The 15,040-nt window shown below is 38.5% G+C and overlaps 4 protein-coding genes and 1 non-coding gene across 6 annotated transcripts in view; 2 read left to right on the top strand and 3 right to left on the bottom strand.

The window, feature by feature from the left end:
• The window catches only part of LOC108838308 (serine carboxypeptidase-like 40), a 5,205-nt gene extending 2,971 nt beyond the window's left edge, over positions 1 to 2,234 (top strand). Inside the window, exon 2 of the mRNA XM_056991341.1 lies at positions 1,096 to 2,234. Within this exon, the coding sequence (XP_056847321.1) occupies positions 1,096 to 2,213 (1,118 nt within the window). The 3' untranslated portion in view covers positions 2,214 to 2,234. The remainder of the gene's footprint in view (positions 1 to 1,095) is intronic.
• A 2,315-nt stretch (positions 2,235 to 4,549) lies between these two features.
• LOC130497975 (uncharacterized) lies at positions 4,550 to 6,627 on the bottom strand. Of its 2 annotated transcripts, none has more exons than XM_056991263.1 (2): positions 6,499 to 6,627; positions 4,550 to 6,152 (listed from the first exon to the last, which is right to left on the bottom strand). In XM_056991263.1, exon 2 carries the CDS (start codon positions 5,598 to 5,600, stop codon positions 4,809 to 4,811), a length of 792 nt encoding a protein of 263 aa, XP_056847243.1. In that variant the 5' UTR covers positions 5,601 to 6,152; positions 6,499 to 6,627; the 3' UTR covers positions 4,550 to 4,808. The 2 variants fall into 2 exon arrangements, with proteins under 2 accessions (XP_056847243.1, XP_056847244.1); XM_056991264.1 differs by having other exon boundaries at positions 4,550 to 6,168; positions 6,501 to 6,620.
• Positions 6,628 to 6,793: 166 nt separating this feature from the next.
• Positions 6,794 to 8,875, top strand: LOC108814504 (uncharacterized). Its single transcript, XM_018587091.2, has 4 exons — positions 6,794 to 7,352; positions 7,445 to 7,646; positions 7,735 to 8,466; positions 8,574 to 8,875. The coding sequence occupies exons 1-4, from the start codon at positions 6,839 to 6,841 to the stop codon at positions 8,656 to 8,658; spliced, it is 1,533 nt and encodes a 510-aa protein (XP_018442593.2). The 5' UTR covers positions 6,794 to 6,838; the 3' UTR covers positions 8,659 to 8,875.
• An 880-nt stretch (positions 8,876 to 9,755) lies between these two features.
• On the bottom strand, positions 9,756 to 10,704 carry LOC130497860 (uncharacterized). Its single transcript, XM_056991103.1, has one exon. It carries the CDS (start codon positions 10,620 to 10,622, stop codon positions 9,990 to 9,992), a length of 633 nt encoding a protein of 210 aa, XP_056847083.1. The 5' UTR covers positions 10,623 to 10,704; the 3' UTR covers positions 9,756 to 9,989.
• Positions 10,705 to 13,670: 2,966 nt separating this feature from the next.
• LOC130498275 (U5 spliceosomal RNA) lies at positions 13,671 to 13,785 on the bottom strand. Its single transcript, XR_008937191.1, has one exon. It is a non-coding gene; the product is annotated as a U5 spliceosomal RNA (small nuclear RNA).
• Between the last annotated feature and the right edge of the window lie 1,255 nt (positions 13,786 to 15,040).

Raw genomic sequence — 15,040 nt, 5'->3', positions numbered from 1 at the left:
TCTAGTTTAATAAAATATTGAAATTTTAACTTTCCGAGAGACGACTGAATTATAAGTCGTCCAGAAATAGTCAAAGATCTGACACGATTCGGTCAAATGCAAAACTAGCCTGTTTCTCGTAGACGACTTATATATAAGTCGTCTGGACTGTTTTTTTTCACCAAACAAAGCTGGACGACTTAGTTTAAGTCGTCCGTTTGACCAGAAGACTCATCAGTAAGTCTTCTACATACAGATGACTTACTTGTAAGTCTTCTACGCGAACAGATTTTGAAAAAAATTCAAATTCGTACCTTCAACTAGGTGAGATGACTTTGTTTGCACACAGGGTCTTCTCCAACCACCCAGAACCTCAAACGAAAGCAACCGTAAGTCAAAACGAAAGAAATATGGCTCCAAACAATTTTGAATCAAAAGCTTCAGTTTTTTGGATGAATATGGAGAGAAAGTGAAAGAAATGTTGTTTTTAGTTCATAACAATTGAAACAGAGAGAGTGTAAAGAGATTTACGTGCATTAAAGGGCATTAAAAGCTCCAAACAGTTCGTACAAGGTTGTTCCCACTATTCATGGCAGTGGCAATATTGTAAATACTTGAAGAAAATGAGGTTGAGACAGTAAAGAAGCCATTTTCGAAAAAAAAAAAAAAAAAAAGGGTTAATGGCATTTTCGTAGATAAAATGCAGATGTGGGGTTAAAAACTCAAAAAAAAAATGAGTCAAAAGAAAAGGTTAGTTTTCTGTTTGAATTCAAGTTTTGAGTCACTTTTGCAATAAGCCCTAAAATGATTTGCCTTTTTAATTGGGTTTCAGATGTCACATGCTACTGAGTAGATTTGCCTTTTTCATTGGGTTGCACAGCTCTACTTACAAGTTATTTTAGCCACTACGTTATTTATATAGTTGGATATAGTACATTTTTAAAAGAAAGACTAAAATATTACTAGCAGAGGATGATAAATATAGATCAGCACTTATTTAGCTCTCTATAACAAAATCTAGTTTATGGTTACAAAGACTGTATGTGTGATTCCTTTGTTTTTCTTTTCCGCCATGCATGTGTGATTAATATATAAATTTGTTGGTAAAATAAACAGGACCAGGATGCTCGTCACTGGCGTATGGAGCATTACAAGAGCTTGGACCATTCAGAGTGCACAGCGACGGCAAAACGCTCTTCAGAAACCGATACGCATGGAACAATGCTGCAAACGTGTTGTTCTTAGAATCCCCAGCAGGAGTGGGATTCTCTTACACCAACACAACGTCGGATCTCGAGAAGCCCGGGGACAGGAACACTGCATCCGATAACTACATCTTTTTAGTCAATTGGCTTGAGAGGTTCCCGGAGTTCAAAGGCAGGGACTTGTACATTGGCGGTGAGAGCTACGCCGGCCACTATGTTCCCCAGCTAGCCCATACTATCCTTGTCCATCACCCGAGGAGCTTCCTCAATCTCAAGGGCATTTTGATAGGAAACGCGGTGATCAACGACGAGACCGACTTGATGGGCATGTACGACTTTTTCGAGAGTCACGCTTTGATCTCCGAGGATTCTTTGGTCCAACTCAAGAATAACTGCGATCTCAAGATTGAGTCAGCGAGCGTGGTGATGACCGAGGAGTGCGCGGTGGTGTCGGACCAAATCGACATGAATACATATTATCTAGACATATACAACATATACGCTCCCTTATGCCGCAACTCCACGCTCACTCGCAGGCCCAAGAGAGGAACCACTGTACAAAACTTTGACCCGTGCAGCGACAATTACGTGCAGGCCTACCTGAACAGACACGAGGTTCAGGTAGCCCTGCACGCGAACGGTACGAGGCTGCCTTATGAATGGATGCCATGCAGCAGTGTGATAAAGAAGTGGAACGATAGTCCTACCACAGTCATTCCTCTGATCAAGGAGATGATGGGGAAGGGCCTCCGCGTGTGGGTGTTCAGCGGGGATATGGACGGGAGAATCCCGGTGACATCAACCAAATACTCGCTCAAGAAGATGAATCTAACAGCCAAGACGGCTTGGCATCCGTGGTACCTAGATGGAGAGGTGGGAGGATACACTGAGGAGTACAAAGGGAAGTTGACTTTTGCAACCGTGAGAGGGGCTGGTCATCAAGTTCCTAGCTTCCAGCCAAAACGATCTCTTTCACTCTTCATTCACTTCCTCAATGACACTTCTCTCCCTGACACCTCTCGTTACTGAGTATTCCTCCATCCGATAACTGTTAATTTATTTTCTTAATTAGCTTCTTTTTTTTTAATCCTCACATCCATTCTTAATCTATTCAATAACTTTAAATGTCAACTAGACTTTTGACCCGCACGCCCGTGCGGGTGTTCTTTTTCGGTTCACAATATTTAATTTTTATTATATTTTATATAAATGTGATGTTGTTAATATATATTCTATGCTGATTTAATACATATTTTATGATGATTTGTTGACCGATATTGGACAGTTCCGTTTGTAGTTTTAATTACCCTACAAAATAAGTTTTTAGTATTTGGTTTTGATAAACAAAAAACCTAAAAGAATATATTTGATTTTTCAAAACTTACATATTCATCAGCAAAAACCATTTGAAGAGTCTCTCCTACCGAATAAGGTGGTTTGTTGCCAGGAATGAAGTAATTTGACTTGAGATCACTATTTCATCTTAAATGGATTCATGTTTTTGAGAGGTGTGAAACTTGCATTGCTCGACATTTTTTTTGGATCTGGATGTGAATGTTGTTCTTCAACGTATAATGAATTGTATATAGTTTTATAAGTGAGACATATATGATAGTAAAATCTAAACTAATTATTTGAAAACTTGATTTGCAAGTCGTGTAGATAAAAAATATACTAAAGGTTAGGAATATTTTGTCAATATTTTGTTTTTAATTTTTTCACATAATGATAAGTATTTAAAGTTTGGAATATACTAAAGATGTTGTAATCAATCGATCCTATAAATCTGTAATTAGCAAGTATATTGATATTTTTATAAATATGATACCTTTAATTTAGGGGCTTGTTATGTTAAGTTATTAAGATAGTTAAAGATTTTACGAACAGTGAATTGATATATCTGACTTAGTTGATATATTTTTTTAATGATAGGTGCAACAAAATCATTAGAAAACTTTATACATAGATTTTATGTTTAAAAGATTAATTAATATAAATATTGAATCCTATTAATCTATAAAATAGTAGTCAACCCGAATGGTTTTTAATTTTATCCAATACAAGTAGTACATATAGGGAAAATTCTATAAAAATATCTCAATTAAATTTTGTTAAGCTTTTAAATACCTAAACTTTTTTCGCTGTCTAGTTTAATATCCCAACTAAATTTTTTAAGCTTTTTAAATACCTAAACTTTTTTGATGTCTAGTTTAATAACCCAATTAATTATTTTGCTCACTTTAATATACAAACTTTTAAAACTAAGTCTATTTAATATCCAAACTTTTTTATTTTAATTAAAAATACTAATAATTTTCATACGAAATTTAAAAAAATCTCTAAATTTTACAAACATCTCAGAAAATTCTAATTTTATTTTCTGTTTGAGAATAAAATTAACTAAAATGTGTATAACCTTAAATTTTGAAATAAAAATTTTAAATTTTAAGTATTGAGTTTAGTTTATTTTCTGAAATAGAAAACAAATTTATTTATTTTCCTTAAAACTTAATTTTAAAATTTTAAAATTTTCTTCCTAACTTATTACCTTCTTTCCTAAATCCTAAATAAAATTAGAATTTTCTGAGATTGTTTTGTTAATTTGAAGGTTTTTTAAATTTTGTTTGAAACTTATCAGTATTTTAAATAAATTTTGATTATTAAAAGGGACATAATTTTAAAAATTTGTATATTAAAATGAACAGTATAATTAGTTGGGATATTAAACTGGGTAACAAAAAAGTTTTGGTATTAAAAAGTTTAATGAAATTTAGTTGGAATATTTTTATGAAATTTTTCCTACATATAGTCCGGTTTAGTAATGCTATTTACAGTTATAATATTATAGTTATATATTAGTTTTGGCTGTAACACTATTTTAATAAAAAATTGGCAATGGATTCAACAATATCGCTTAGTAAATTTTTGAAACAGTTTCATGCTGATATCGAGATTGTGCTGATGTCCAACTGTATGGTTAGAGATTTTATAGTTAAAGATATACAAATTGGTCAAAGATAATGTTAATAGGCTTCGATTTGGATTATGACGTGAAAGGCTTAAACAAAATTATAGCAAATCTGTATCATTAATATCAGTGGCAGATATTGTAAATATTTAGATGAAGTATGGGTTAATTTTCTTTTGTACTTCACTTTTAATAGGATAGATATTTGTTGTTGCAACCTATTTTCTAAACTACCAAGATGGCACATTCTATTAATCATCTTCAGTTACTTACTCACAATGTGTTCGGTCACTCTCTGTCCAGAGCTAAAAGCTTCTAGTTTAGTTTGTAATTAAACTAATAAACCGATAGACAAAAACACTGACTGACTGCAATATATGGTAAAAGTTAATCAGAAGCCACAATAAAATAACTGGTTTCATACATCAATCCTCCTAATAACTTACATTAAACCGGTTATTGCCATTTGTAAATTCAAAATCCACCAACTTACACTTCCAGAAATACATTTTCACACAATAAAAACTACTTTGTCCAAGCATTACATTAGCCACATAAACCAAACCGGTTTTTAATACCAAAAAAAACAACATTACACCAATAAAACATACCACCACCATCTCTGTTTAGTTCATGTTGGTTGAAGTGCAACCTCATCATCTGGGAGGAAGGAGCCTCGGAGCGTCAGAAGCCTCCGGCCATTCAGAAAACCCCGGAACATGATTGAACTCAGCAGCGTAAACTTGAAGAGAACGTTCTGTATTGTAGTAGTCGTTGACATACTGCAAAAAGTCAACGCTCAGCCTCCTACAAACCGCTAACAAGTGAGAACACGGATACTTGTAAAGTTGCCACATCCCACAAGTGCAAACCCTATCAACGCGATGAACAACAAATCTCTTGTTATTATCTCCATCCGCGACAACAACTTGAAACCTCTCTCCGGTATTGTCTAGTGGCAGCACATCATAAGTTCCCTTATTGTACTCTCCAAGCTTTGTCATGACATGTTTAGCATACTTCTTGTCTCCACTGTTTAGAAGCTCACGTTGGGATATGAAAAGCTCTGCCAGGTGATCGAAGATTAGCAAGACGCAAGTTGTGATGGGGAGATCAGGGATATGGTTTATGAAACCGTAAGTGGCAAAGATCAAGTTTGTCTCCATGATACCAAATCTCAATCCGCCTTCATCATGAGCCAGAGCCCACTTATGTGGAGGTATTTTGTCTACCCACTTCCGCGCCTCTGGATCCATCTCCTCGATTTTCTTCAAGTAGTAATCGAAACTCGAAACGCACACAGTGGATCCAGCCTTGTAGACAAACTCCGTCATGAGATTGTTACGGAAAGCTTCGTAAAACTCGAAGCAAAGATGCCTGAGACAGAAGCGGTGTTGCGCCCACCGACACTCAGGCTCGTTGACAACCGTAACAATGTCAGGATCCATAGTCGTTATTAGACAAAGACCTTCCCTCTGCGTTGCTTTCTTTCTGATGCACGCGAAGAACCAACGCCAAGAATCGGCAGACGACTTTTCTTAAGAAACAACAAGCGCAAACGCTAGCGGGAAGAGTTTGCATCATTATCATCTTGCCGAGGACGCTTTCGCGCGCGTCACCTGATTTGCTAAGGAAGGAGCATTAACAACAGGTGTGACCTCTAAATAAAACTCCAGATTGTTGATGGAAAGGTGGTAAGTTGGGACCTCGAGCATGGTCTCGAGACTAGAATCATCCACAACGGGCAGACGGATATACTTAACCAGAGGTTGTTGAACAATGGAAGGGTATCTACCAATCACATCTATCTTGAACTTACCCTTGTCAAATCCAGTGACTCGATGCAGATCATCTAACAATTTAGGTAAACTGGTTTTCCTCTCAACTCTGATCACTCTTGGACTTGATCCTCCTTCGTAGAGTGGACCATCAGGGCCATCTTTAATACACCCGTTCCAGTAACAGAACACTGGAATTATCTTTCTCGTCTCCATGAAAACCTTCACAAAAAAAAAACTTCAAAAAGATATGAATTTAATTAGACCATGGAACATATGAGAAAGCTTTGTACAATACAAGGTGAATATATAAAATAAAATAAAAAGAAGATAAAACCCTAAATGTTGATCAGAAAAAAAAAACAAGATAAACCCTAACTTTTAAAGGCGGGAAAGATCAAAGGGGAAAAGAATTATGGAACAGAATATCCAAAGCCAAAGAGATCGTGTGATCTGAGAAACCCTAAAAGCTCAATTTCATTTTTGATGATGACAGTAGCTAGCAAGTAGGAACACTACAATGTAGTACTAGGGAATGGAAGTAAACAATAAAGAGTAAAAAGCTCACACTTTGCAGATAAGTGTTTTTTTCTTTTTGAGTAGCTTTAACCGGAAAACCAGTTCCTCCGCCGTTTGGTTTTCGATAAATTTTGTTTGGGGAGGAGTAAAGGAAGACACTCTCTACTGCAATATGACGTTTGGTTTTAAACACTATTTAGTATTGTATATTTCTTTGGGTAACTTTACTTGGTGTTTTAAAAAAAAAAAAGAAAGAGTAACTTTACTTGAGGCCGAAAACAGGCCCATTGGGCTTTCTTGAAAACGTTTCAGTTCGCGATTCTTCTTCAGTTTTCTTCCCCGACGAAGACGAAGAAAGAAGATAACGAAACACACTGACACACGAAAGCATGAACGGAGCTTCGCTCTGCAATTCCCTCCTGCTCCATTCTCGCTTCAAATCACCGTGTTCAATCTCTTCCTCTTCTTCTCCTTCATGTGCTTATCTGGTTTCTCCCTGCTTCACAACCTCTGCACACATCTCATTTCCTCGAGCAGTCGTTGTCAAAAGGAGTGATGGGTTTCGTCCGCCCGCTGTAAACAAACGTAGAAGCAGTACAGAAGAGGATGTAGAAGAAGAAGAAGAAGAGGATGAAGAAGATTGGGATGAGTTTGATGAAGATGGAGACGAAGACGAAGACGAAGGAGAGTTCTTGCCAATGGATAAGATGAAACAATGGCTAGAGAAGAAGCCACGCGGGTTCGGCGTTGGCAAAAAGTACGAGACTTCAATAGAAGACAAGCTCCTCGAGGAGATTGAGCAGAGCTGGAAAGCTCAAGCTGCTAATCTCAACAACCTCAAGACCAACGATCCTCTCAAACGCGACCATAATAATAATAATAATAATAATAATCTCATCAAAGGTTTCGCCTTTTTTATTTCTTTCTTTCTTCCTGTTTTGATCAAAATCTCAATTTTATCTGCTTTTTGAATTTTGATTATGTTATATACATAGGTGAAACTCAAAGTGGGTACCGTGTTCGTGTGACCAATCTTCCTAAGAAGAAGAATGTTCACAGAGATCTCAAGGCGGCTTTTAAAGAAGTGAGTGGGGTGTTGAAGTTAGCACCGGCTGTGTCTGGGAATAAGAAGACTAAAGATCCTGTCTGTAAAGGGTTCGCTCTTGTTGATTTCAAAACCGGGGTTGATGCTAACAGGTATGAGAGTGAGACTCTTCTGCTGTTTTTTTTTGCTTGTAAAACTAGCGGTCCTATCTTTGGTGTGATGAGGTTGTTGTTTCCTTAGGTTTGTGGAGCAATTCGATGGACAGAGGTTGTCATTTGGGAAGGTTGTGAAGCAGATAAAATGTCAGGTTGTGGAGTTTGCTGCTTCGAACCAATCAGTTTCTGAGGAGCTACGCTCGGATACCGTCTTTGAGGAGCTTCCTTTTCCTGGTTTTGAGGCAGTTTCTAGTGTTGATGTTGTGGAAGAAGATGCTTCTGTGGATTCGTGGGAAGATGAGTCATCAGATGATTCAGACAAAGATGTAGATGAAGTGGAAGAAGAAGAAGAATGTATCATAGAATCTCCCAAAGTACAAACCAATGTAAGGTCTAAGAAACAAGCTGTGAAGCGAGAGACTAGAGAACAGGAGGAGTTAGAGACACCTTTAGTTTCATTCCAGGCACTGAATAAACCCGAGGAAGCTGTGGCAGAAGCACATGTGGATGATGATGATGATGATGAACATGATAGGTCTGATGAAGAAGAGGAAGTTGCTGAAGAGAATCTTGAACCTCTGAATAGTTCAGTGTCATCCTTAGATGAGGAAAGGATTGAGAGAATCCGTAGGCTGGAGCTGAAGCTTCTAGGTAGAGAAAAAGTATTGGGTGGAGGAGCTGTCTCTGATAAACCAGAAGCAAAAACTGGTGGTAGAGTGGAAGGAGAGAAGAAGAAGGAGAAGAAGAAGAAGAAGAAAAAGATTCTTGTGAAAGGGAAGAAGTCCTCAACCATAGAGATTCCTGGATCTTCAAAGAGGTGAAAAAAGCATACAGAAATCTTTGTGGTTAAAAAAAAAGTAACAATGTTAATAGATTCTTTTTACTTGACTGATTGATTTTCTGGTAAAATTACGATTTTCACAGGTTAAAGATGAAGGAGAAGGCTCTGTTAACTGGGGTCTTAGTCAAGTATGCAGCAAAAGCTGCTTCAACCTCAAATGATGAATGAGATCACTAGGAGCAGAGTGAATATTTGAAGTGTTTAGTCTCATCATGTCTTCTTTTGACGTTTCAATTCATGGATATTGTCCTTAGGAATGCATCACGGATGCGCATGCGCATGCATGCTCAAGCTAACTTGGGTACAGATCTCTGTGGTTTAGAATCCTTTTGGACCCCTTTCTCTTATATGGTTTGTGTTTTATTATAGATATGTTGAAAGTCAAGTGTGGGTTAAAAGATAACAGAGAGAGATGTGAGTTTTTTCCTTATCACCTAAAAATATTTAAACAATGTCAGAATAGTCTTCTCATTTTCAACCTATCAAACTTAGTATTATCTATCCGCTTTAGCTCCCTCAACCGCAGAACCACCACCATTTTGGCCTTGGCCTTTTTACAACCTTTCCACCATTTCCCTTTTTAAGTTCTCAACCTTCTTCTTTGTACACTCCCACTTTGAGAAACGAGAGACTCTATCGAGCTACAAAAAATTTTGAGGTCTCTCAATTTAAGAATGTTGACGGTTGTTGGAGTTGCTTCGGAAAGCTTTGGTATAAGGAAAAAAACAAAGAGACAGAAGCTCCGTACTGATTAGTGATTTCATGAATATTTTTCTGCTTCTGCGACAATTAACAATTTATAGTAGAGTCACAAACCAATAAAATAGCAAGCCAAAAGCATATTTAGCCTCCTTGAGGAATGTAGAGGCCCTTTGAACAATCAAATCTAATATTTACTGTCGACAATGGTCTTAAGATGAACTACAACAGTACAACTACACTGATCAATTTTTATGAGATTTACAACGATGTTTGCACCTTGTTGGTGGCGCACGAACGAGTCTCACCCTAAAACCCACCTCCCAAAACTAACCCACTGTTCACCAGAGCATAAAAGGATACGAGTCTCTGAAACTGATTATAACCAATACATTGTCCAGACTTGGCTGACTAATTTTAATTTCCAACCATATGATATGAGCAGTATTGCAACCTAGTAACATACTATTAAGACATCTATTTATGTCTTTTACTTCTCTTGAGTGGTGGTAACTAGTTTCATCCCAACAGATTTCAGACACAAGATCAACTAAAACTAGTTGGAGGAGACAAAACCAATATGCTTCAAACTAAAGCCAATACCAAAGCCACAAAAAACAACACTAAACTACAACACAACGGTTCCCAAACATTTGATGTACTTGATCATCTCTCAAAAACCACCAATTATAGCAATGAGACAAAGCTGCTTTTAAGTTTAATCTATTACATTTATTAGCTCCTATCAAGACGGAACCAAAAGAAAGAAAAAAAAAATCGAAACCTTGCTTTCGAATCAATCACTCAAGAACAACTTTAGCACCAAGAGCCTTGAGCTTCTCAACAATCTTCTCACCTTCTTCCTTAGAAACACCAGCTTTCAAAACCGAAGGAGTCTTCTCCACCAACTCCTTCGCTTCCTTAAGACCCAAATCAGTAAAGCTCCTCACCTCCTTAATAATCTTGATCTTCCCAGACGCTTCAAAGCCCTCAAGCTTGACCTCAAACACAGTCTTCTCCACTTTCGCTTCCTCACTCGCACCACCACCGCCGGTTTGACCCTGAGCGATCCCGCCGGCACCACCACCTCCAGCTCCGGGTTTCATAACGGCGACGGTTGGTGTCTCCGTGATGCCTCTCTTCTTCATTATAATCGCGCCGAGCTCTGAGATTTCCGACAGCGTCAGAGACGAGATCTCGTCGACGAGGCGGAACACGCGGTCCGTCGGCGGGCTTCGGTGTTCCGTCGGATCGAATGTGGCGGGATCGTAGTCGGTCGGGAGCTTCCTCTGATCTATTTCTACTTCTTCTTCCTCCTCTTCATCCTGTTTTCTCGCCGGTTGTCCGAATCTCCGGCGACCGGTGATGAGAGAGGCGAGTGGTGGAGATATCTTGGTTGATAAGTGTTGTCTGAATCTGAGGATCAAACTCATCTTTTGGCGATCGGAGCTCTTCTTCTATCAAATGTAATGTGGGGGTTTTGGTTCGTCTGAGGAAGAACCCTAAAGGAGGCGTTGCGAAGTCTGACGATCAGATCAACGTCGAAAAGCCCATTTATTATTTTAAGCCCATTAAGTTTCCTTTTGGCCCAACTAAACTTTGAGAGTTTTGAGTGATGGTGGTTTTATTTATTTTTTGTTTGTTTATATTGCAAACTTTGCTGTATACTGATTCTGAAAAGCTGGATAATATTATCGGTCAGGTATCAAGTTCTCATCGATCAGGTATCAAGTTTTCATCAATGGCGTTCTTTATGGACATATTACACCAACCCGAGGCTTGCGACAAGGTGATCCCCTCTCCCCGTACCTATTCGTCATATGCACGGAAGTACTAGTGCAAATGCTAAAGCTGGCGGAACAAAAGAGACATATATATGGTCTGAAAGTAGCGCGTAGAGCCCTTCCAGTTTCCCATCTATTGTTCACGGACGACAGTATGCTATACTGTAAGGGAACCAATGACGAACTGGATAAGATGATACAGCTTCTCCAGCGCTACAGCTTGGCATCAGGGCAGAGGATAAATTACCAAAAGTCCAGTGTTTATTTTGGTAAGAATATCCCGAGGAGCACACGAGAGGAGATTAAAACCAAACAGGGTATTGAGCAAACAGGAGGGGAAGGTCTTTACCTAGGTCTCCCAGAAGCTTTCGGGGGTGCTAAAGTTTCAATTCTCAGTTACTTGAAGGAGAACCTGAATAAGAGAGTCCATGGGTGGCAAACAAAGTTCCTGTCGCCGGCGGGTAAAGAGGTTCTACTGAAAGCAGTTGCTATGGCGCTCCCAACCTACACTATAGCATGTTTCCTACTCCCCAAGACAGTGTGTAAGCAGATTATGGCCGTTATGTCTGACTTCTGGTGGAGAAACAACAAGGACTCAAAAAGAATGCACTGGAAGAGTTGGGACAATCTTTGTAAGCCCAAGGAGTGTGGAGGTTTAGGCTTTAAAGACCTTGAGGCCTTCAATATTGCATTGCTGGGAAAGCAGTTATGGAGAATGCTCACTCATAAGAACTCCTTATTGACACGGTCCGGTACTTCAAGAACTCTGACCCTCTATCGGCTCCCTTAGGATCCAGACCCTCATATGCGTGGCGAAGCATTCATGCAGCACAAAAGCTAGTTCAGCAAGGTGCAAGAGTGGTGATAGGAAGTGGCAAAAATACTTGTGTTTGGAGGGAAAGATGGTTGGGGAAGAAACCAGCTGAGATGGTCAACTCAATGAAACGACAAGAGGATGGACTCCAACCCAATATTCCTGAGGATATGCGTGTAAGTGACCTGCTGTGTAGTGATGGAAGAGAATGGAATGTCGATTTGTTGGGACGTCTGTTCACAGACAAGGTGAAGAACAAAATTTCAATCATACATCCAGCAGGAAGAAAATAGTGCAGATACATATTCTTGGGAATACACTAAGACTGGCCACTATACCGTAAAGTCCGCTTACTGGGTGCAGACTAACGTTGCTGCTCTAGCAAATACGACCCAAGTGGCGAATCAACCTAGCTTGGATGCAATCTACCAGCTGGTGTGGAGTTCACAGACCAGTCCAAAGGTTAAACATTTCTTGTGGAGATGTCTGAACAATGCTCTACCAGTAGCCGCAAACATGGTGCAAAGACACATTGGAAAGTCCAAAGAGTGTAGCAGATGCGATGCGGGAGCTGAGAGTGTTAATCATCTACTGTTCCAATGCACTTACGCGCGTTTGATCTGGGCGGAAGCCAATATTCATATCCCACCATCAGGCTCATGGTGTGACTCACTCTTCTCTAACCTCTTTTGGGTCTTAAATCTGAAAAAAGAGTACCCAAGTGAGACTATGGAGGAGGGTTTGATCCCATGGTTATTGTGGAGGCTGTGGAAGAATAGAAATGAGCTTCTATTTAGAAGTAGAGATTATTCAGCTAGTGCCACAATAGCAAAGGCAAGGGAGGATGCAAAGGAATGGAATGGTAGAGCTGAGGTTACAAATGTGGTGGTGAAAAGCTCCACAACAGGTTTGAGCGAGGAACGAGAGAAAAGATGGATCCCTCCTCCTATGGCGAGCTTCAAATGCAATACGGATGGCTCCTGGAACAAGGAAACTGAAGACGGGGGTGGAGGTTGGATCTTACGAGATCATGGAGGAAATCTGTTGTGGGCGGGGGCTAAGAAACTTTTCGCTATGGGGTCAGCAATAGAAACAGAAGCTGAAGCTTTGAGATGGGCAATTCATACCTTGGCAGATTTTGGTTACAAGGATGTGCTGTTTGAAACAGACTCTCAAATTTTGGTGAGGATGCTGAATGATGAAGAAGATATATGGCCAAGAATGAAGCCCATCATTCAAGAAATTAGTACCCTTTTGGCGCGATCAGTGAATTTCAAGGTGCGGTTCTATAATAGGAGTGGTAACAAAGTTGCAGATAGAATAGCAAAGGAGACTGCTGCATTTACGTCCATTGTCCCTAAGTTGTATTCTACGGTGCCTAGATGGTTAAGTTTTGTGTTGGAGGCTGATAAGCTAATTGTATGAACATTTGTTTGGTGAAATTGAAGTAGTTGTTGAGTTAAAAAAAAAAAAAAAAAGCTGGATGATATCATTCGGGATCATTTGGGACACCCGAAACATTGGGGATCGGCTTTTATCGTGTTGTAACAACTTCAGCTCAAGGAAAAGCACTGTTATGTACTATACAAAATGTTTGGGTCTTATGTTATATTTGAAGGGGATTATCATAGATTAGTCAAACCAAAAAAAAAAAGATTAGTAAGTTTTACAGATATTAAGCAGAGAAGTGTTTATATGAATCTTCAATAGACTGAGAAAATAATATTTAACCAATTGAAATAGATTTCATTACAAGCTAATATACAGCCAGTATAGTGACAAACTACAAACTCAGTTTCATACCAAGCTAATAGATACAGGCATGCAGCTTGTATAGTGATAAACACGAACCAGACAAAAAATTGCAATTAGCTGTTGTTGGGCTCACTTTAAAGCAAGACCCTCCAAAAATAGGCGTATGCCACTTGGCTTGGAGAGCACACGGTATTCTTTAGTAAAAGGCGAAAGAATAGTTCGCTTTGTGCTCACCACATGGCTGCGTGGTTTGGAAGAAAGAGCTAAGGCCATTTCTTATACGCGTCTCTCTCCTATACAAGTGACTCCCAGCTTCCCGATGTGGGATGTTGTAATCCGTTCTTTTACTCCTTTCTATTTACCACTTTTGTTTTCCTATTGTTTCATTTTAGACCCTTAATTTTATGCGATAGAGAGAAAACCCCATTTCAATTCCAATTACATATCCCTTTTCTTATTGAAGTTCTAACTATAAAATATCCATTTAATCCCACCGTCAATCTCCTCTTAATCCTCACACATCTCTTTCTGATTGAAGTTAGGACTGGGCGTTCGGGTACCCATTCGGGTTTCGGTTCAGTCCATTCGGGTTTCGGGTTTTCGGGGTTAAAGATTTCAGCCCCATTCGGATATTTCTAACTTTCAGTTCGGGTTCGGTTCGGATCTTTGCGGGTTCGGTTCGGGTTCGGATAACCCATTTAAAATGTTTTTAAATTTTCAAAATTCATTATATACTTTAAATTTTCAAAATCTATAAGAAAGATAATATATTACATATAAATTTTCATAACATATATGTCAAAATACCTTAATTTAACATATAAATTGTTTTTCTTTGAATATTTGGATAAAAAATCAATAGATATTTAACTATTTTGGTGTTTTCAGTATACTTTAGCTATTTTAAACATTCACTTTTGACTATTTGCATATATTTTCCGAGTATTTTGAAAAACTTAAAGGTATCTTATATATTTTTAATATTTTTAATATACATTATATATAAAAACAATGTATATATTTAACTATATAAATTTATTTCGGATACATTCGGGTACCCAAAATATTTCGGTTCGGATCGGGTTCGGTTTCGGTTTTTTAAATACCGAAATTTTGAACCCATTCGGATATTTAATCAATTTCGGTTCGGGTTCGGTGCTACTTTTTCGGATCGGGTTCGGTTCGGTTTTTCGGATTCGGATTTTTTGCCCAGCCCTAATTGAAGTCTTTGATTACAAATGTTTTGTTTTATCAGATATATTTACGTACTGTCGTGGATTATCTTCATTTTCTCACATCCCATTCATTAATCTTGTATATATTGGTGGATTTGGTGCTCTGCATAATGTATAGTTGATAAATGATTTTAACCTTTCCCGGTTGCAGACTTGGACAATGATAGTGAGTGTATGAGTGTATGCTTCTTTCTTAATTTAGGCCCATAATTCATGTGATAACTTGCAAGAGATTAAGCTACTAGACAAACTTGGAGCAGATG

The sequence above is a fragment of the Raphanus sativus genome, chromosome 7 (genome assembly GCF_000801105.2).
Source record: "Raphanus sativus cultivar WK10039 chromosome 7, ASM80110v3, whole genome shotgun sequence".
Lineage (NCBI taxonomy): Eukaryota > Viridiplantae > Streptophyta > Magnoliopsida > Brassicales > Brassicaceae > Raphanus > Raphanus sativus.
Note: the sequence above shows the minus strand (reverse complement) of the source record. Positions and strands in the feature narration are given on the sequence as shown.